We start from the raw sequence: 19720 nt of genomic DNA, 5'->3' as shown, positions 1-19720 counted from the left end.
ATAAACAGATTGCACCATAACAGGATTCTGTGACATCACTTTCTTCCAACAATGGAAATTTGCCTGTTGCAAGGTACCAAAAACCAACCCCCACACAGATAAATGCAATGAGCACCCATACAATGTAAAACACATTTTATGCATTCTTCATAGTGTAGTGTTAATATTTGATTTCCAAGCACTGTGATCATTATGCATTCTCTGTTGCAAAATACATCAATACCTGTTGTATAGTGAGTCTTCATCTGTGAACATTACATACGCTCAGGGTGTATCCCAGTCCATCTTCTGGTATGCATGTCCTATGTATACCCAGACAAAGAATACACTTTTGCATGTATTACACTCCAGGCCTGATTCCAAGTTACATTAAGACCACTTTACATCACTCAGGCAGTGTAAAGGGGCCTTAAAGTGGGGTAAATATTACAGATACGCAGGCTGAGTACTGTAGAGGGGCCTACTGGTATGTCTAGACTCTGAGTGGGGTTATAAATTCCATCTTGAGGCGACATACTCTAGCTCAACCAGAGCTAGCCCAGGTGCTAAAAATAGTGGTGTGAAGAAGGGGCTAGTTGTTTGAGCACAATCCCAGCTGAGATGCTAGGCACCTCTTGGGACAGCTAGCCCATCGTGCTACTCTGGCTACCCTTTATTTTCAGCATACTAGCTCGATCAGAGCAAGCCTGAGTAGCCGTCCTCATGCTGGGATTTACACCTCCTTCTCAAAGAGAAGATTTACACTTAGCAAAAATGCAAATCAGGCTCACTGTGGTCTACAGATACCCACAACCAGCTCTCACTGTCTCTGGCATCTGCACATTGACTACCACTAAATGGGTCAAGCATGTTCTGGGTAAATGTATAACTACTGCACCTACCGAGTGTGTGTGCTCATATGCACATGCATGCACTACGCACATCTACAATCACTGTGCGTTCTTTCACAGAAGGCTTCTCTATGCAGTTCACAGTCTGGGTGGTGAATCTAGCCAGCGTTGCACTGCAACAGAATAACTATCCATGAAACCCTGCCCGCACACATTAACATTTGTTTAATGAGCTTTGATCTACTGCTTTTACAAAGAGGACTAAACCAAAGTGCATTAATGAACTGTTAATTCGTTAATGAAGAGTGGTCATTTTATCCTCAATAGCCCAGTGGTTACAGCACTCACCCAAGATACAGGGGACATGAGTTCCAAATCCCATTTTGCCTGATGTGGAGCAGGGGCTTGAGGACAGTTTCCCCACCTCTCAGGCAATATATAGGATGTGTCACACAGTTAAATATTCACTGAAGCAGGGATTGGAACCCAGAACTCCCAGGTGAGTGTGCTAACCACTAGGCTATGGACTCACTCACACTCTCTGTGGCCTTATTTATATTTTAGTGTATAGAATCATGAGCTTTTGGGATCAAACCCCACTTCATCAGATGAATAGGAGTGGAAATTTTTCCTGCCTTTAATAGCTGCATTTAACACATCAAAAGCTACGTATGGGACACATCCAGCCCCACTTAATTAATGTCATTAACACAGGTGCAACAATTGGCAGGTACTACTTCTGCTGTTTTATATACATCTTAGTTTCTTGTTATGGCCACTCCAATTCATCTGATGAAGTGGATTTGCCCATGAAAGCTCATGATACTATATATTTTGGTTAGTTTCTAAGGTGCCACAGGACTACTCACTGTTTTTAAAGTTACAGACTACCCCGGCCACCACTCCCAGATTTTATATTTTAGTGTTTAGCTTTAGCAGAGTAGATTCAGAAGGACCCACCCCAGAGGTTAGGACACTTACCTGGGAGTTGGGAGACATATTCGAGTCCCTGCTCAACATCCAGGCCTCTCACCTCCTGGGCAGGTGCTCTAACCACTGAGCTGAAGATTTGAAGAGGGGACCCCTCTGTCACCCTCCTCCCCCTCCAGATGTGTTCTGTGTTGGGGTATGAGCAGAGCACGCACATCAGAGTGGGCACTGAAGACAAATTAGTGGGGGCCTCCTAATTTAAGCGTCCCCTGAGGGGGAGCTAGGTGCTGGACGTCACAACTGTGGTAGCTTTGTGCATGCCCAGCAGCGTTAATATAGACATCTTGGGGACTTTACCAGTGGAAACTTGGCTGTCCAGGGCAGTGTTTCTCAACCTTTTTTTTTTTTTTTTAAATAAGGTACCCCTTTTTCAAAAAAAATTTGTAAGTGCCCCCAGTACCTACAGTTTTCAGATGCACATAATTTTTTTCTACCATTGCAACACATTTGTTTAAACAACTTAATTGTAGCCGGGTGGGTGATGAAATTTTTGAGCAGAAAAAGTACATAGTGCCGTAAAACTTTAAAACAAAAATTCAGTTTTCTCCAAATTTCAGTTGTGCTGATGTACCTCCGACTTCTCTCGAGTACCCTTGAGGGTTCTCATACCACTGGTTGAGAAACACTGGTCTAGGGTACTGAGGCACCAGCAGGGCTAGGTAGCAATTGGGGGAGGGAAGGAGGCTGAGGATCTAAATCCCATTTTGGAAAATCTTGCAGTCAGATACTACAGTGATGAGCACAGCATAAGAACCTCTGTAAAGAACAAAATAAAAACTGCAGCATGTGTGCGCGCAGGAGGGAGGGGGGTGCGCTAGGGACATATTCCCCACAGTACTCAGTGTTTTAGAAACATTTCACCACCATATCTCATTTTGTTGTAAAAGATTTTTCATCGTTTATTTTTGCCTCATTAAGTTTGCCATCCTCCAGTGGCTTCTCCTTACCACCCTCTTGAACCATTCCACTTCTCCCACAATTTTCCTGACATCTTGTAGCCACCCTAAAACTCAGCAACCCCAGGACTTTCCCATCATCATATTTCTGAGTCCTGGATGGGGTCTTTCAAAAATATCTTGGGGGTAGCCAGTGGCAAATCCTCCTTGGGGAGAATGAAGTTTTGGCCTGTGTACCGCTTTGCTGCTGGACTGGAGCATGCACTGTAGGGCTTTTTCTCCAGGATCTGAATCTTGGCTGTCCCCATCTCGGAGTCCCATGCCTGTCCCCGCCGCAGCTTCTTGAAGGTGTTACGGAAGCCCTCCGTGTTGAAGTAGTAAATGAGGGGGTCTAGAGAGCAGTTCATGCTGGCCAACAGGACTGTGACAATAAGCACCTGGCGCACCGAGTCCCGCACAGGCGGCTCAGCTTGGATCACATGGGCCTTTATCATCCCGTAGGCTGCCAACGTGGTGTTGTAGGGCACAAAGCAGATGATGAAGATGACCAGATTGACCACAAGCAAGCGGATGGTCTTCTTCTGGCGCAGACTCTGTGTCCCGCTTGTCTGGCACAGCGTCCAGAAGATCCGAATGGAGCAGTACGTCACTGAGCTCAGTGGCAAGAGGAAGCCCAGGAGTTCAGCCAGGATAATCAGTGGGAAGATTCTCTTCTGCCACAGGACATCGGTGAAGCTCTCAAAGCACAGTGAGACGGTCTGGTTCCCCTTCCTGCAGGAGCTTGACCCGTGGACGAGAGCAGCCGGAATAGAGCCCAACAGGATAAGCACCCACACCACCAGGCAGAGCAACCGAGCCAGCTTGGGGCGCCGCAGGTGGCGCCAGCGGAGCGGGTGGACAATGGCAATGTAGCGGTCTAGGTTGATGCACATGAGGAAGAGGCAGCTGCCGTACATGTTGATCTGAAAGAGGGAGCCGGACACCTGGCAAAGGAAGTTGCCAAAGGGCCAGTGCTGGTAGGAGTAGTAGTAAAGCCGCAGCGGAAGCGAGAGCGTAAGGAGCAGGTCGCTCATGGCTAGGTTGAACATGTAGATGCTCACCACAGACTTGAGGTGCAGGTAGCGCAGGAAGACCCAGAGTGCCATAGCGTTGAGCATCAAGCCTGCCACAAAGATCAGGCTGTAGCCAACCAGGTGCAGCCGGTGGTTGGCGCTGTAATCTTTGCATTGCTCCAGGCTGAGAGAGACGTTGTCATTTGACATGCCCGGCAGCAACCTGGAGAGGGTCTCAGGGATGTAGTTCAGGCCAGTGACAGGCAAATGGAGCAGAGCAAAGGGTACAGAGGAAGATCATTACCCTCAGGGGATGACAGGGCATGTCACTCCCCTCATCTCCCCCAGGAAATGGATGGGTGTCTCCCTCTGTGCTGATTCTGTCACCAGCTGTTCAGTGGGTCTCCTGGTTTGGTGGCTTAGAGATCAACCACTGGTTCCTTTTCACAGACTCTTCCCAGCAGCAGTGGTGATGTGGATGCAGTGCTAGGTTCTTGCCAGACGTGGAACAACAACATGGGCCCTAATCAGAGTGAAAAATCAAGGATGAGTCTAGTTTATAAGTAGTAAAAGCTCCAGGGAGTTGGCTTTTGCCCTTAGTACACTCATCAGAGGAAGAAAAGAGACTAAGAAATAAGTGTTCCGGAAGACAGAGTGGAGGAGAGAAAGAGGAGGGGTGGGGGAAGCAAGGGAAGGAGCGGAAAGCTAGTAAAAGGGGACAGGACAGGATGGTGCGGTGAAGCAGGGAGGGCAGAGTCTAAGGGTGAATGATAAACTATTTCAGGCTGAATTTCTGCACTGTCCTGCTCACTGAAAACAAGCCTGAGCTTCAGAGAAGCACAAGGTTTGTGCAGATTAGAGACCGCTCCTGTCCAATGTGAGTTAATTGGCACAACCACAAGTGTTCAGTTAGGTGCTCCAGGGGCATTTGTTCCAGGACACAAATGTTAGCAGTTCACTGTAGTCCTGACAACGTCCCCAGGCAAACACCAACACAAATCCCCCCCTCTCCTCTGTGCAGACATGCAGGTTATTTAACAGTGACTCTGCACCGATACACTGGCATGCAGGGTCTGGGCAGAAAAACCATCTCACTGGAGCTGTTGGGTGTGATAGCCATCTGCCAGTCACACCAAACGAGGGAACAGTTTAATATCCCCTTTGTTGGGTGATAGCTGACACAATGAAAGTCACTTACCAAGGACTAAAGTGCCTGCATGCCTGTGCAGTCCAAGGGCTGCTAAAAATCCAGGAGTGGGAGATGGTTTAGATGGCAGCAAATTGTGGGTGAACATAAGAACATCAGAACGGCCATACTGGGTCAGACCAAAAGTCCATCCAGCCCAGTAACTTGTCTGCCAACAGTGGCCAATGCCAGCTGCCCCAGAGGGAGGGATCACAACAGGTAATCCTCATGTGATCCCTCTCCTGTCATCCATTTCCAGCCCCTGGCATCTTGGCTAACCCTGACCTAACCTCCATGAATTTATCAAGCTCTTTTTTTAACCCTGTTGAAGTCCTGGTCTTCACAACATCCTCTGGCAAGGAGTTCCACAGGCTGACTGTGCGCTGGGCGAAGAAAAACTTCCTTTTGTTTGTTTTAAACCCGCTGCCTATGAATTTCATTTAGGTTGAGCGCTGGCTAGAAAGAGGCTTAGAACTTGGGGCAAAGACATTGCCACCTACTGTTTGATTCCCACTGTGGTCAGGGAAACAGAACTTTCTACATTCTTGGTAAATTGATGGGATTTCATCACAGAAGTACCTGGTTGTCTTTAATTGCTCTTCCTAATAGAAATAGTCCACAAGATCCTGAAGGCTGGCTAACCACTCAGGTCAAAAATGAGACCACTCCGCAAGCACTCCCTGGTGTGGCATCTGTATGTCCCCCCCAGGAGTTCTCAGTGTCTGAGAACACAGAGGGGATAGGGAACCCACACATCTTGGGTCTGTCCACGGGAATCTCAGGGCCTGGTGAGCAGCAGGACTCTGAGGAGGAGGGGAAGTGGGCAGCCAGTGGGACTGTGCAATGGCCGCTCTCAAGGACATTCATTTACTGGCAGATAAAGAGGCGCTGCATCTTACAGCAGGGGGAGTTCTCCGAGAGGCTGTGCCATGCGCATCCCACTGTGGGCTGATGCTCCTGAGCTCACAATGTTTTCAGCCAGCAGCATCTACTGAGTCTGTAAACATGCCCTGTACACCCTCACGTGCCCCTCCCAAAGGTGTAGGAATGCACCTGCTGCACTCGGCTCCTTCACAGCTACATAACACTCCGCTGGCTAAAGGAGGGCAACTCACGGGATCCATGTGGACAGAAGCATCCCGTTCCTGAGGGTAAGTAGTCTCACTTTCTTCTGCAGGCCCTTGTCTGCACAGATCCCGCTGCAGGCACAGGGGGTCCCGAGTCTCAAACGCAGGTCCCCAGCTAATCCTCAGCCTGCAGCTCCCATCTGGCAGCTCCTTGGCACTCACAGGGAATATGGCCTCCTGGACCCTAGTTCTCCCTAGGCACTGCCCACAAAGCTCCCAACTGGAGGAGATGTCTGGCCTCCGACGGACTCAAACACACAAGATAAAGCACAAAAATGTGTCTGAGCAGCTATGTGCATCCCTGGCTGGCTGCTACACTGGGCCCTGCCTTCTTGCCTCACTCCCGAGTCCTGCCTTGTTCCTGGTTCCGGCCTGTCAGAGCAGCCCCTACACTCCTGCCTTGTTTGAGATCCATGAATTCCAGTTCCTGGCGTCTGACTCCTGCTCTCACCAGTGGGCATGACCACCATTCCTCAAACCATGAGTCCCAATTGCCTACATTCCAGCCTACAGCAGTTTGCTCAGCCCACCCCATCCCCAAGTGGGGTCCGGCCAGGAGGGGGCCCAGCAGAGCTCCCCGCTCCCCGCAGGGTGCTTGTGCTCTATGACTAGGTGTCACATCTCTACAGACAGGCAAGCCATGCACACCCAGATGGCAGAGCTGGTCAGTGAAAACCAGGCACTTCAGGGCAGGCCCATTACCTCTGTGCAGAAAGCAATGCACCTTGGGCCCTACTGACCACATCCTGACCTGAGCGAGGCCTGTTGCCCCACTCCTGGAGTGCTTCAGTGGGGATAAGCCCCAGTTTTAAGGCTTCGTGAGCCAGTGCTGCCTATCTTCCTTGCTTGGCCCGCAGATAATACTCATCCAAGCAGGCCAAGGTAGGCTTGACGGTCAGCCTGGTGACTGGGGAGGTGCTGGGCTGGGCTCATCCCCGCTGCAGGCCAGTGCTTGGTGCTGGGTAGCTGGGATGCTTTCCAGCAGGCGCTGTCAGCCATCTTTGATGAGCCAAACTGCTCTCTCTGCCAAGCAAAAGCTCTGGCGGCACACGTCTGCTGTCGCACCCTCGCCACGGAGCAGGGTCGCTCTCCCAGTGTCAGTGGGGCCTGCTGGACAAGTTAAAGGATGAGTTGGCGAGAGCTGAGCCCCTGGGGGATCTGGGTGCTGTTCTCTCTCCTGTCTTCCAGATCCACCGCTGGCTGCAGGACAGCAGGAAGAAAGATGGCGGGTGGCTTCGGAGTCTAGTTTATAATGGCTCCTGAGGAATCCAGACCAAGAGAACTGGGAAAGTGAGCCAGCCCGGGCCCGGGAAAGCCTGGGGCTAGCCCAAGCCCCGTGGCAAGGGTTCCTGAGTCTCGAGCCAGCGCCATGTCTGGAGCTCATGCTGAATGCCAGCGACCAGCACCATGCTGGCAAGCACCCGATGAGCTGTGCCCGCAATGCTCCTTTCCAGCCTCTCTGCAGCAGGGCAGAGCCACCTTAGGCACAGGGGACGACTTCATTGATCTGGGAGCAGCCCAGCCCTACAGATTTCCCAAAGGCCCAAGCCTGCTCCAGACTTAACAGAGGTCACCAGGCAAGAGGCACCACGAGCTGCTGCAATTCAGTGTCATTCACTCCCTCCCTTCCCCCTGATCCTGGGAACTTCTTGGCTCACCCTCCACAATGGGGTGGGCACACTAGGCCCCACAGGCTGCATCTGGCCCACCAGAGTCTTTCATCCGGCCCTTGAGCTCCATTGCCCTGTTCTGGTGCTCCAGCCAGGGAGCGAGGCTGGGCACTTGCCAGGAGCATTCATGGCCTGCCATACAGTTTCTGCACACAGATGTGGGCCTCAGGCCAAAAAGCATTCCCACCCCTGTGCTAGTACCTCCTGCCGAAGGAGGGCCTGATGCTGGCTGGCTGGTCTGCTTGCCTATGGAGGAAAGGACTGATAGGCAGACAAATGAGATGGGCGTTTGCCTCCCCAAGGCATGCTGGGCACCACGGGTGCATCCTTGGTAGAAAAGGCCTCTGAACAAGATGCAGAGCATTGGAACGTGGCTTCCTTCACCATGGAGTCTGTTGTTCTGTATCCTGCTGGAAATGTAAGTCACAGGTGCAGGGAATTTCACAAATTCCTAGAAGTTGAGTAAAATGTGACTAAATTACTATCCTCTAACCTCAAATATCTAGTACTTGTTGCAAAAACATTTTCAATAAAGTCAGCGGAATAGTGGGCTGTGATTGAGTGGGGCAGGTGAAAGGAACTGACACACATGGGCCACATCTAGACTGGAATGATTTTCCGGAAATGCTTTTAATGGAAAAGTTTTCCGTTAAAAGCATTTTCGGAAAAGAGCGTCCGTGCCAATCTAGATGCGCTTTTGCGCAAAAAAGCCCCGATCGCCATTTTAGCCATCGGGGCTTTTTTGCGCAAAACAGTACTGTGCTGTCTACACTGGCCCTCTTGCCAAATGATTTGTGCAAGAGGGCTTTTTCCCGAACGGGAGCAGCATAGTATTTCTGCAAGAACACTGACAATCTTACATGAGATCATCAGTGTTGCGGAAATTCAAGCGGCCAGTGTAGACAGCTGGCAAGTTTTTCCGCAAAAGCAGCTGATTTTGCAGAAAAACCGGCCAGTCTAGACACAGCCATGGAGCGCACAACCCGGTTTGATACCCTGGCTTCCTCAGAGCTGTGAGGGAGAGGGTGAAGAGGCTCCCCCATGGGCAATATTTCCAGAAGATACCACTAGACCACGGCACTTGGGGTGGATCTCCAAGGATGAATGTGCAGAAGCCACCCCACAAAGACTGATCATCAGTGATGTAAGTGGCTGCTTTCTCAAGGCACTCAAAGAACTTCACAAAGAGCTAATTAACAGAGCCTCACGAGGAGAGAAGAAATCCCGCAACCCATTCAAAGCACAGGGAATTTAGGGAGGCAAACTGGAAGCAGTCTAGATGTGTTTTTGACCAGGATAGCAAAGCATAGTTAATGTCCACAAAGGGTGCAGGTAGTAAGCTAAAACAGATTACAGGTATTTCCAGACACTTAGTAATCTCTGGCCTCCTACTGAGACCGGTTCTGATTCCTCCACACCAATCACTGCCGAATGGTATCCTATCAGAGCTCCAACCACAGCAACCCTGTTTAGCTTGTGAAAATAAATAGGGCTTACAGGCCCCGTACACACTGCATGCACCTACTGATACACTTATATCTACCAAAACACAGTGCCAGGAGGAACAACAAACTACAGGCTGAACCTCTCTAGACCAGCACCCTCAGGACCTGACCGGTTCCGAATGACAGAATTTTCTGGACCACAGGAAATCAATATTGTCTAGCAGCATTACCAGCACTTCCACTGTTGAGCGGGCTGTTAGAAAACACATAAGGGTCAATTAGGGCTAAATAACAGCACAGAACACTGAGAACCAGGACTGGTGGCTGTAAACAAACTTTATGGGGTTCTCAACCTTTCCAGATGACTGTAGTCCTTTCAGGAATCAGATTTGTCTTTTGCCTTGATTACAAAAACCAAACATAAAAATACAAACATGTCACAGTGCACTAGCACTGAAACATTGCTGACTCACATTTTCATAATATAATTTTAAAATAAGTCAGTTGGACTATAAATAGTGTACTCCCAGATCAGTGCATAAAATATAGATCAGCATAAACAACTCATTGTTTGCAAGCCATTTTAGTTTGGAACTGATTTTGCTAATTTTTGTTACGTAGCCTGTTATAAAACTAGGCAACTCTCTCAATGACTTGATGTCTCCCTAAGAACTACTGCCCTAAATCACCAGGGCAGCACACAGTATTTCTAGGACCAAAGGGTAGTTTCAGGTCCCATGCTCAGAGAGCTGTTAATTTCCCAAACACTCACTTCCTGGCTCCTAACCTGGCGTGGCACAGAGCTGAAAGCAGGTGAATGCCCTTATCCTGATGACCACAGCCACTGTGATTACTTCAACCAATCAATCAAAACTGAAAGGAGAACAGAAGCAAAGTGCACAGAGAGAGGCGTGTAGAAACTTGGCTCCGGCACTTTCCTCTCTATCCCAACATAGAGCCAGAAGGGACTTGCTGGGTCCCTGAGTCCAGTCTGCCGCTCTCACAGGCAAACCTGTCACATAACTACATTCCTAAATGTATCCAGACCCATCTTAATCCCAGTCAGGTTTCTTTCTCCTTTTCCTCCTGTTGGGAGGCTTTCCCAGAATCTCACTCCTCTCTGATTAGAAACTGTCTTGCGATTTCCAGCCTGAACATAGTCACAGCCGGTTCATACACAAGGGTTCTTGTGGCAGCATTATGTGTTTGGCTCTCACAGCTCCTCTCCCTCCCTTTAGCCCCCCTGAAAGGCATTTACTGAGAGCAAGCCTATCTGCTCTCGTCTAACAAAACGAGGTCTGAAGCAAGCCAAGCTCGTCCAGACTGCTCTGGGAAGATCTGGCGCTTCATTTCCCAGTCAGCCTGATGGCTCATTGCTGCCCCTGCTCCAGCAGAGATTGCTCTTTTGTGAACACTGGGGAGCAGTGCCGCACGCCGTGTTCCAGCTGAGCCGCTGAAGCCTAGGCCCTTTGGAAAGCGCTACGGCCCCCTCGCTGCTTTTGCTTTACCAGGCTCCCCCAGCCGCCCCTCTGAAAGCGGGCAACGCAGGAAAAGGTGGGTCAGGACACTTCCACTTTGACCCATTGCTTCTTTCCATTCGCCCACCCCCGCGTGGCTCATGGGCAGTAGGGGAAGCATTGCCTCTAGCAGATGAGGGGAACAAATGGGGAGGAACTGAGCTAGAGGAGAGATTAATCATTAGCCAGAAATTGCTGCACAGAGGCCCAAGCCTCCAGAGGCTTACTGGGGAATTATGGCACTGAAGAACGAAACCCCAGGAGAGCAGAGCCACCTGCAGCTCCCTGGGATGGGGCTGCTGCAGAGGAAGAAGGGCAGAGGAGAGGTGCAGCGAGGGTGAGGACTGGGCTGAGGAGGAGCAAAGAACAGCTGGTGTACATCCCAGTGACCCTGCAGTTCGGTGCTGTGTCACTAACTGCCCGCCAGACGGGCACCAGGCTGGGTGGCTTGCAGGGGGCAAAAGACTCTAGGTAATGCTTGCATGGAGGTAGGGTAGGGTCATGGGAAGCCAGAGAAGGGAGAGCAGGAGGTTTCTGCCTCTTTCCCAGCCTCTGCAGTATCCCTGTTATCTCATTCCCTGTGGTCTGCGCCCCCTTCACCTCGGAAGCTGTTGGGACCAGGGAGATAACACCCTTCTGCACTGAGCCCTCGGCTCTCTTCCCATGCCTCCTGCCTTTGGGAGACCCCCCCCCAGGGCTGTGAACCTGTTCCCACCCCCTGCCAGCTCATCACCCCCGGCCCCTTTCCCCACTGCTCTGGTCCAGCTCCCCTGCCTTTGGGGTGTTCTTCCTTGTGTTTGCCTCTCATTCTGGCTGGGCCATATCCACCGCCATTGCCTCCTGACACAGGGTCACGCTCCAGGGGCACATGTCTGGGGCTCATAAATCCTGCGCGGAGACAATAGCAGCCCAGCCACTGAGCTCATCCAGCTTCATTTTAGTGCTTGTCTTCTTGAGCCAAGCCCCCTTCTGGCTTTCTTGTTGCTGGGAGCCTTGTGCTTACGATATTTTGTGGCTCTTGAATTTCCACTGAGAGTCCAGGGGAGGCTTGCAATGCACGAGAGAGACTGGGGAGGAGTCTGCCCCCCCCCCTCAGTACAGGGCAGAGAGAGTCTTTAACCCCTCTATGGGAACAAATACTCCTCTCCCACTCCCAGATATCCCAGCCTAGCACTGCAGCCCTGGACCACCATGTGTATTCCTGGGAGTGGAGTCTTTGTGGAGCCCTAACTCTAGCCCCTAGTTCTCTGCTGTCCCTGTTGGAAAGTTTTACCCACCTCTGTGACTTTCTGACACGTCAGCCCAGGAGCTGCCATTCTTGTGTTGTCTCAGGCAGGGTCCGGAAGCACCAAGGGAAGCCTCTGAGATGTGCCATTGACCCTCAGCTCGCCAGGGAAAACAGCATAGCCACCTGCATTTCCTCACCTCCCTGCCCTGCCTGAGTCGGCAGCAGGTAAGACCTGCTTCCTGGGGGCGTGTTGCAGGCTCCACCTGGCAGCTGCAGATCCCAACATGTCTTTGGCCTGGGAGCTCAGTCTTGAAAAAGATAAAACCAAGACTGGGAGGAGGGAAGAGAGACCGGCAGAGACGGAGACATGCAAGTTGGGGGGAGGAGGGGAAAGGGGCTGCAGGAGGGAATATGGGGCATCACCCAGCTCAGTCTGCATGGTGGGCAATTCCAGTGACACCTGGGACAAAAAGAGGAATTTGTATGTGCGAGATGAGATAAGCACAAGGGGCAGCATTTCACCTCATAGGTGCTTCGTGCCCCAGCTGAGCCAGAGCCAGGTGTAGCTAACTACACACAGCTTTAAACCTTCCTTAGCCTATAGAGGGGGGTGTTTCCTAGGCTGCTTAGAGGAACCCTTCCTCTCCCATGTTCTTGCTCCCAGCACGCAAGGGTTACATTTGCCTCATCCCCCAGTGGTCCCACAGGGAGGGTGCTTTGGGGTTTGGTTTGTTTTTTGAGAGGGGGCATATTTACCAACCGAGCCAATGTCAGTTTGCACAGATAGCCCTCCCAGGGAGAGGTGTTACCTCCGCCCCATTCCCAGGGCTGTCCCTACACTCAGTCCTGCAATGGAGGCGTGGGAGAGAGCGAGCTGCCAGGGAAAGAGTTAAGGGAGCCAGAAAGCAGCAGCCTGAGCTGTCTGTTTGCTGTAACCATGCGGGTTGCAGAACAGAAAAGAGGAATCTCTAGTCTGAAGAATCCGAGAAGAGAAAGTCACCAAGAAAGGGAGGTGAGGGAGGCCCAGACCAGCACCGACTCTCCTCGGGTGCTTCCCTTGGAACCACTGCTCGACTCACCTTGGCTTCCCAAAAGAACTGGTGGGGGCAGAAAAAGATACTGGGGAACTGAGTCCTCCCATGACAGCAGATTGGTATTACTGGGACTTCCCTGCCTAGAGGAGCCTATTAGTTACCAGCCGGTCTCACTCTGTTGTCTTGCGGGCTGTGTGATCTGCAGGGAAAAGAGAGAGACTCTAACGCATTAACCCCAGGAGTGGACTCAAAGAATCTGCATGTGGCACTGTGGGCCTGCTTGCTGTTCACCCTGAACTGCGCCATGTAAACCCCCTTTCTGGGACAGCTGCTGTGGAGCCCCGGCCCTGTGTTCATGACCCTCCAGTGATGCCTCCCAGTCCCCAGAGGACTGTGGCACCGTGGATGTCCCTGCAGTGCTAACCTGGGAGATTGCTTCATTTCCTGGGGCTCCTGTGCTGCCAGGCCTCCAGAGACGGCTCCTGGTGTTAGGGAGAGCGGAGGTACCTGCTCTCTACAGCACTGGACAGGGACTGCCTGAGGAGTGACTCTCTGGCACCAGGCGCTGGGGAGGAGGGAAAGGCACTGGTGCAGCTACGGCAGAGGGGCTGTGGCTAAGATCTCTCCAGGGAGAAGATGAAGATTGTCCAGCTGTACGTTGTGCTGATTTCAGTGCGGTATGTCCCTGCCGTGACCTGGCTGTAAGTATGGCGCAGGCTGGATCTTGTCTGACTGAAAGGTCCCCTAGGGAGGTTGAGGGACCCTAACCCCCACCACAGAGATGAAAGACAGATCTCCCGGGCAAGGGCAGGAGTGGGAGACCTCAGCATGCCAAAGGGAGTCTGGAGTTCCCCTGGGCTGGAAAATCTTGTGGGGAGTCTGAGAATATCTCCCTGGTTTTCCTCAGAGTGAGGCTATGAAGAGGGATTTTCCCCTTTGGGCAGTTAGCATCTCCACAGCCTCTCTCTGAGCACAGCTCTCTCCCCCTCCTCTTCTGTGCAGGTACCTGGCAAAGCAGCCCTCCCTGAGAGGGACTCTACGAGATTCCCGTGCCTGTGAGGGCTTGAAGGGCCTGGCAGAGGAGCAAGTGCGGATCTGCCAGCGGCAAGTGGAAGCCATGGACTCAGTGAAGCGCGGAGCAGAGCTGGCCATAGAGGAGTGTCAGCACCAGTTTTACAACCGCCGGTGGAATTGTTCCACGCTGCAGGGACTACAGGTTTTTGGCAAGGTTGCCATACAAGGTCAGAGGTCAAGAGTTAGGCAGATCTGGGCAGTGCATGGAACATTTGCCATCAGTGTCCAACTTTTTGGCTTATTTCCAAACCCCACCCTAAAGCTGACACGTACCCAGTGGTGCGGCGGGAGGGGGGGGGGGGGCTGGGAGTTGCCTCGGGCGCCACGCTGGGGGGTGCCAATTTAGCTGCCAAAAGTTATGTTGACAGCTGGACAGTGGTGGGAAGGACCCCAGGAGCACTGGCCAGACAGCAAAGGGAAGGACTGTGCTAGGACCCTGCGGCCGCCAGCTGCTTCCACACCTGCAGGAAATCAAAACTGAGTGTGATGCGCCCAGCAGAGGCAGCGCACAGGGTGGGGTTCAGGCTGAGCATGCGCAGAACACAGCTAGCGCACAGGCCCCCTCTGCAACTACAACCCCAGAATCCCCTTCACTGCCAGTTGTTCCAAGGCACAACCCATTGGGCCTCAGCATCCAGGTCTCACCTGTAGCTCACCCCCGAGAAACCGCAGCTGCTGATTGGCCAGAGGGCGCATCAGTCTGGCTGGAAGTGGAACAGCCCCATGTGTCAGAGGGAGCCCCACATGGTAGTGGGGGTCCAGCTGGGGGATTGTTCTTTTTTTTATTTACATTTTTATTTTTGCTGACTTAGAAATAAATAACATATACATAGTAACAAATGATTGGGGGGCACAAATTTTGCCTGTGCCCCCGGGTGAATAATACCCTCGCTATGCCACTGCAAGTACCCTAACTTTTAAACTTTCTCCCTAGTCCCAAACCAAGGCCTAACCTTACCCACTTATCCTAATTCTAATAGCAAGTAGAACACTAAACTGTACACACCTGCTGTAACTAATATGCGTACTCTGGCTATCCCTCACCCCAAGTCACCCCAGTCCTCACCCTGATTCTAATGTCAACCAGATGTTGATCCTAATGCTTACCTAGATTATTCCTCTTAATGATCATGCAGCCTATTAAACCTAATGCTCACCAAGCCCACAGAGTGTGTTTGTGTTTGGAAAGCAGATTCAGGTAAACTGAAAGATTCAATGTGGTGTTGATTTTGGCCTCCCCATAACCCTGATTAGATTAGCTGGAATGGGGAAGAGCCAGGTTCAGAACACAGCTCAGGGACTTGGCCCTAGCTATCCTTTCCCCATGAGCACCCTGACCATTAGGATGGTCTGATATGGGGCACTCTCAGTCCTTGTTGTTGAAGATTCTGCTGTGGATAAATAGCACTGCAATAATATATATATATATATATAAAATTGAAAATAACTGATTTGCACAGGGAGTGGAAGCCAGATGCCCGACTTCTCAGGGTTGTGTCGGAGCTAGCCACTGCGCTAGAGAGTGTTTCTCACTGTCTCTCACTGGCCCAATGACTGTTCAAGTATTTAATACCCAGCTTTAGTAGGAGAGCTCAAGACCGCTCCACTCCAGAATAGCTTGATGGTTAGAGCATGCACCTGGGAACCTTCCCTTCTCATAAGTGCCCCAACGGCTAAGCTAGAGGTTGAATGTGTGTGTGTATGGTGGGGACCTTCTCTTTAAAAAGGGTTAAAATTCCCCCAAATTAAACAACATATTTTGTTTGACCCAAAATTATTCTTCCCCCAATCTGATTGACCAAAAATGCCAAAATATGTTACAGTTTCAGTTTGATTCAAACCTTTTTTTATTAGTTTGCAGAAGTACTAGCAAACCAAAAAAAAAAAAAAAAAAGTTCTCTGCCATGCGTTAGTCCCGAGAAATGAGGCTCCAGGCCCTTCACTTGGATGGACAACTTCCCAGGTCCATGGACTAGGGTTGCCAGATGGTTTCAACAAAAATACCGGACACACTTGACATCACATCACAATCGACATTACATCTTATTTAGAAAATACCGGACATTTCTATTTTCTCATTTCTATTTTCTCAATTTGTTTCCCGAACAGAAAGCTTAAATACTGGACTGTCCGGTTCAAAACCAGACACCTGGCAACCCTACCATGGACATCCTCAGAGCTGCAGGATGGTTCCTGTGCTCAGCCTCACTGCATGCTGTCTTGTTCTCCACTCTCCCCCCAGTTCTTTCCCTCTTGCATCCCCTTCCCTCTCTGCTGGGGACATGAGACTTCTGGGAGTGGGGAGCCCAGAGCTGAGTGCATGTCATGTGGGATCTCCCTAGTGCCCTACCAAGACAGGCTTTCCTCTCCTGGCTGTGGGCTCATCTCCCAGGCTACCTCTGGCATGTAACCCAGATAAAGCTGCAGCACCTCCCCTCTTTGCCAAGGAACTGAAGGAGAACTTTGACTGACAACTCTGAAAGAAATTGTTCCTTCCAACGCTTACTTCTCTGCCTTCTGCAGGCACACGAGAATCCGCCTTCATTCATGCCCTGTCCTCAGCGGGCTTGGCATTCGCCGTAACCCGGGCCTGCAGCCGTGGGGAGCTGGAGAAGTGCGGGTGTGATCGTAAAATCCGTGGGGTCAGCTCGGAAGGTAACAGAAAGCGGTTGGTGCAGGAGAGAGACGCCTCCTGCCCCTTTGACATGGAGACAGAGGGAAGGAGGCTCAGGAACAGAGCACAAAGCCTGCTAGGTACCACTGGGAAGGGGGCAGCAGAGGAGAGAGGGAAAAAAAGATGGGGATGGACAGTGCTGCCCTGTGTGTCCCAGGGAAGGGAACCATGCGTGGGCAGGGGAGGGGGTAAGGGAGAGATGAGCAGAGTGTTCTGCTTTTCCTGCTAATGCATGAACAACCCTGCACCTGCCCCACACCTGGGGCAGCCTTTTTGCCTATGAATGCTCCCTCTCTCTCCCAGGCTTCCAGTGGTCAGGCTGCTCTGACAACCTACCCTATGGAATTGCCTTTTCTCAAGCCTTCGTGGATAACCCCGAGCGGAGCCGGGGTGTCTCCTCCAGCCGAGCGCTCATGAATCTGCACAACAATGAGGCTGGGAGGAAGGTGAGCTTTGCGCCTTGTGTGGGGGCGGGGTCACACCCAGATGTCTGGGCCCTGGGCCAGATTAAGAAAGGGGCTTGACGGGCTGCAGCCCAGAGCCTGGGGAAAGGGGCTGCGCAAGGATATCCAGCTTACAAATGTGCAGATCTTTGCTCAGGGCCTCCTAAGCCCGGGGCCCTGGACTACAGCCACTAGCACGCCTGCGTTCCAGCCCTGCCTGGCGTGGGGGAGACATGGCTGTGCACTGCCGCCCCGCACACACGCTGGCCTGGAGCTGTGAGCACCAGGAAGCTCCATCCCATCGCTTCCCTCACCTGCAGGCTTCGCCCCTGAAGTTCCCATGGACCCAGAGCTGCAGGGGAGTGTAGGGTAGCCCGCAAAGCCACCTGGCCACCAAAGGGGAGCTGCCCCACACAAGCACCCTACTCTCAAGCCCTCTGCCCCAACCATGAGTCCCTTCCCACACTATAACCCCCCAGACCCCTCCCACCCCAAGCTCCTACCCTGAGCCCCCTCTCACATCCTAGTCCAGACACCACTCCCTACCCTGAGCCTCCTCCCACACCCTAGCCCAGACCCTACACCTCCGCTTCCTGCCTTGAGCCCCCTCCAGTATTACAACCCCCTTGGCTACAGCCTGGAGCCCCCTTCTGCACCCCAAACACAATCTCCAGTCCCACACTGGAGCCTGCAACCCCATAGGGAGCCCTCAGCACCTAACCCCCTAGCACAACCCATAGTCTCCTCCTGCGCGCTGGGGCTCCTAAGGGCCCCACAAAATGTAATTGCTCCAGGTCCCCAGAAGAGCTAATCCAGCCCTGTTGGGCCATTGATTGGGTACCAGAGCCTGTCCCATCCCCCACTCCCTTTGTCCAGATTAGAATGCCCCCCAAGGTGGTTCTCTCTGAGGAGAGCCCGTCTCCTCCCGTCTCTTTGCCTTTCCGCGAGGCTATCATTGCTCAGCCTCTGTTCCCTCTATGCCTTGGATGGATCCTAATTCCTCCACCTGCTGCAGAGCAGCTTTCTTTCCCTCCGATAGCCTAGATGGAGCCCCTTCCTCTGCCTCTAAGTGGATTCACTTCCTTCTCTCTGTCTTCATGCCAGTCCTCCCTCCCTCCCCTCTTTCTACATGAATGGCTTCCTCTCCCCTCACCTGCTCCGGGGCTTCCCTTTGCTTTGTGGCGAGTAGACACCTTTCCCTAGTGCCTCAGAGTGGGCCCTTTTCTCACGTGGAGACGGCCTGCTCATAGCCCTCTGCAAAGGGATCTCTCTGTCCGGGGTGGGGCCCTTCCCCTCAAACTGGGCCCTCCAGCTGAGGAGCGGATCCGTTACTTGTGCTTCATATTCCTGGGAGCGGCCGCCATTCGTTTTCTGATCCCGATCACAACACAGGGAGACACCTTTCCCCAGGCTGCCCTCCCCTGCCTCTGTAGGTCACACGCCTCACATGCAGCACCCCCTGGGAGGCAAAGAGAAGCTCCACTTCTCACTGGCACCCTCGGGTGAGGCGTGGTGGGGTAGGGGCTGCATGAGGCCTTCCATCGCCTCTGACAGCTGCTTTCTGCTCGCCAGGCCATCCTGTCCCACATGAAGGTCGAGTGCAAGTGTCATGGAGTGTCAGGTTCCTGTGAGGTCCGCACCTGCTGGAAGGTGATGCCCCCCTTCCACAAGGTGGGAAGTGTCCTGAAAGAAAAATTTGAGGGGGCCACAGAGGTGCAGCCCAAGCGGGTTGGTTCCCGCAAGCTCCTGGTGCCCAAGAGCTCCCGCTTCAAACCCTACACAGCTCACGATCTGGTCTACTTGATGGCCAGCCCAGATTTCTGTGTCCGGGATCCCCGCAGTGGGGTTCCTGGCACCACTGGACGCCAGTGCAACCGGACATCCCATGCCACGGACGGCTGCGAGCTGCTGTGCTGTGGGCGGGGCTTCCGCACGGCCCAGGCCGAGGTGGTGCAGAGATGCAGCTGCAAGTTCCACTGGTGCTGCTCTGTCACGTGCAAGCAGTGCCGCCACCTGCTGGAGGTGCACACCTGCCAGTGACGGGCAGGGGCGAGTGCTGGGCCAGCATGCCAGCACCCAGAGGCAGGGGAAGACCTGGGGAAAGGGGGTTCAGTGAGAGGGACTGAGAGCTCCAGAGAGGAATATACAAAGTAGGGGGAGGGAGGGACGGGGCTGTCTTTACTGCCCCAATAAAGAGGGAGCTGATGGCTCCAGAGGGGGCATCTGTGGGGGGTGCCCAGAGGTTGCTGCCCTGTTACAAAGGGGTTTGCCGGGCTGTGGCGCGAGGGCTTTGGGCTGGGGCCGGTGAGCTCTGTATTCATCTTTGGACGGGTGAACACACAAAGTGCCATAAACCCTTAAATATGAGGAATAAAAGTCCTGTATCAGCAGGAGAGGCAAGCGTGAGCTCCTGTGTGTGTGAGCCCTGGCGGCCCTTCTGGTGGGCACTTCCACACGTGGCCGGGGGGTGCTCAGTCCATTCCGGAGGCTCAGGACGCCAGTGCCCTTTGTCGGCAGCTCGCTGAGCGGGTGCTGGGGAAAGCGCAGGGGGAAC

General features: G+C 52.6%; 2 protein-coding genes across 4 annotated transcripts; one reads left to right on the top strand and one right to left on the bottom strand.

Annotated features, from left to right (window-relative positions):
• Positions 1-1651: 1651 nt before the first annotated feature.
• Positions 1652-12119, bottom strand: LPAR5 (lysophosphatidic acid receptor 5). The gene is made up of 2 exons (XM_006124162.5): positions 11991-12119; positions 1652-4291 (listed from the first exon to the last, which is right to left on the bottom strand). The coding sequence occupies exon 2, from the start codon at positions 3976-3978 to the stop codon at positions 2857-2859; it is 1122 nt and encodes a 373-aa protein (XP_006124224.2). The 5' UTR covers positions 3979-4291; positions 11991-12119; the 3' UTR covers positions 1652-2856.
• LOC102455801 (protein Wnt-4) lies at positions 12044-19672 on the top strand. Of its 3 annotated transcripts, XM_006124161.4 has the most exons (6): positions 12044-12166; positions 13181-13676; positions 13978-14216; positions 16573-16704; positions 17027-17169; positions 18739-19672. In XM_006124161.4, exons 2-6 carry the CDS (start codon positions 13612-13614, stop codon positions 19204-19206), a joined length of 1047 nt encoding a protein of 348 aa, XP_006124223.3. In that variant the 5' UTR covers positions 12044-12166; positions 13181-13611; the 3' UTR covers positions 19207-19672. The 3 variants fall into 3 exon arrangements, with proteins under 3 accessions (XP_006124223.3, XP_025040982.3, XP_075760153.2); XM_025185197.3 differs by lacking the exon at positions 13181-13676 and having other exon boundaries at positions 12046-12166; XM_075904038.2 differs by having other exon boundaries at positions 12150-13676.
• Positions 19673-19720: the final 48 nt, after the last annotated feature.

This window comes from Pelodiscus sinensis, chromosome 1 (genome assembly GCF_052426305.1).
Source record: "Pelodiscus sinensis isolate ZL-2025 chromosome 1, ASM5242630v1, whole genome shotgun sequence".
Lineage (NCBI taxonomy): Eukaryota > Metazoa > Chordata > Testudines > Trionychidae > Pelodiscus > Pelodiscus sinensis.
This window is presented reverse-complemented; position numbering and strand designations above follow the sequence as displayed.

Bases quoted from the DNA above. Each gene is read 5' to 3' on its own strand.
- LPAR5 (XM_006124162.5), bottom strand. From the start codon at position 3,978: ATGTCAAATGACAACGTCTCTCTCAGCCTGGAGCAATGCAAAGATTAC.
- LOC102455801 (XM_006124161.4), top strand. From the start codon at position 13,612: ATGAAGATTGTCCAGCTGTACGTTGTGCTGATTTCAGTGCGGTATGTC. The intron at 16,705-17,026 runs GTAACAGAAAGC...TCTCTCTCCCAG, and splicing joins CCGTGGGGTCAGCTCGGAAG to GCTTCCAGTGGTCAGGCTGC. The intron at 17,170-18,738 runs GTGAGCTTTGCG...TCTGCTCGCCAG, and splicing joins ACAATGAGGCTGGGAGGAAG to GCCATCCTGTCCCACATGAA.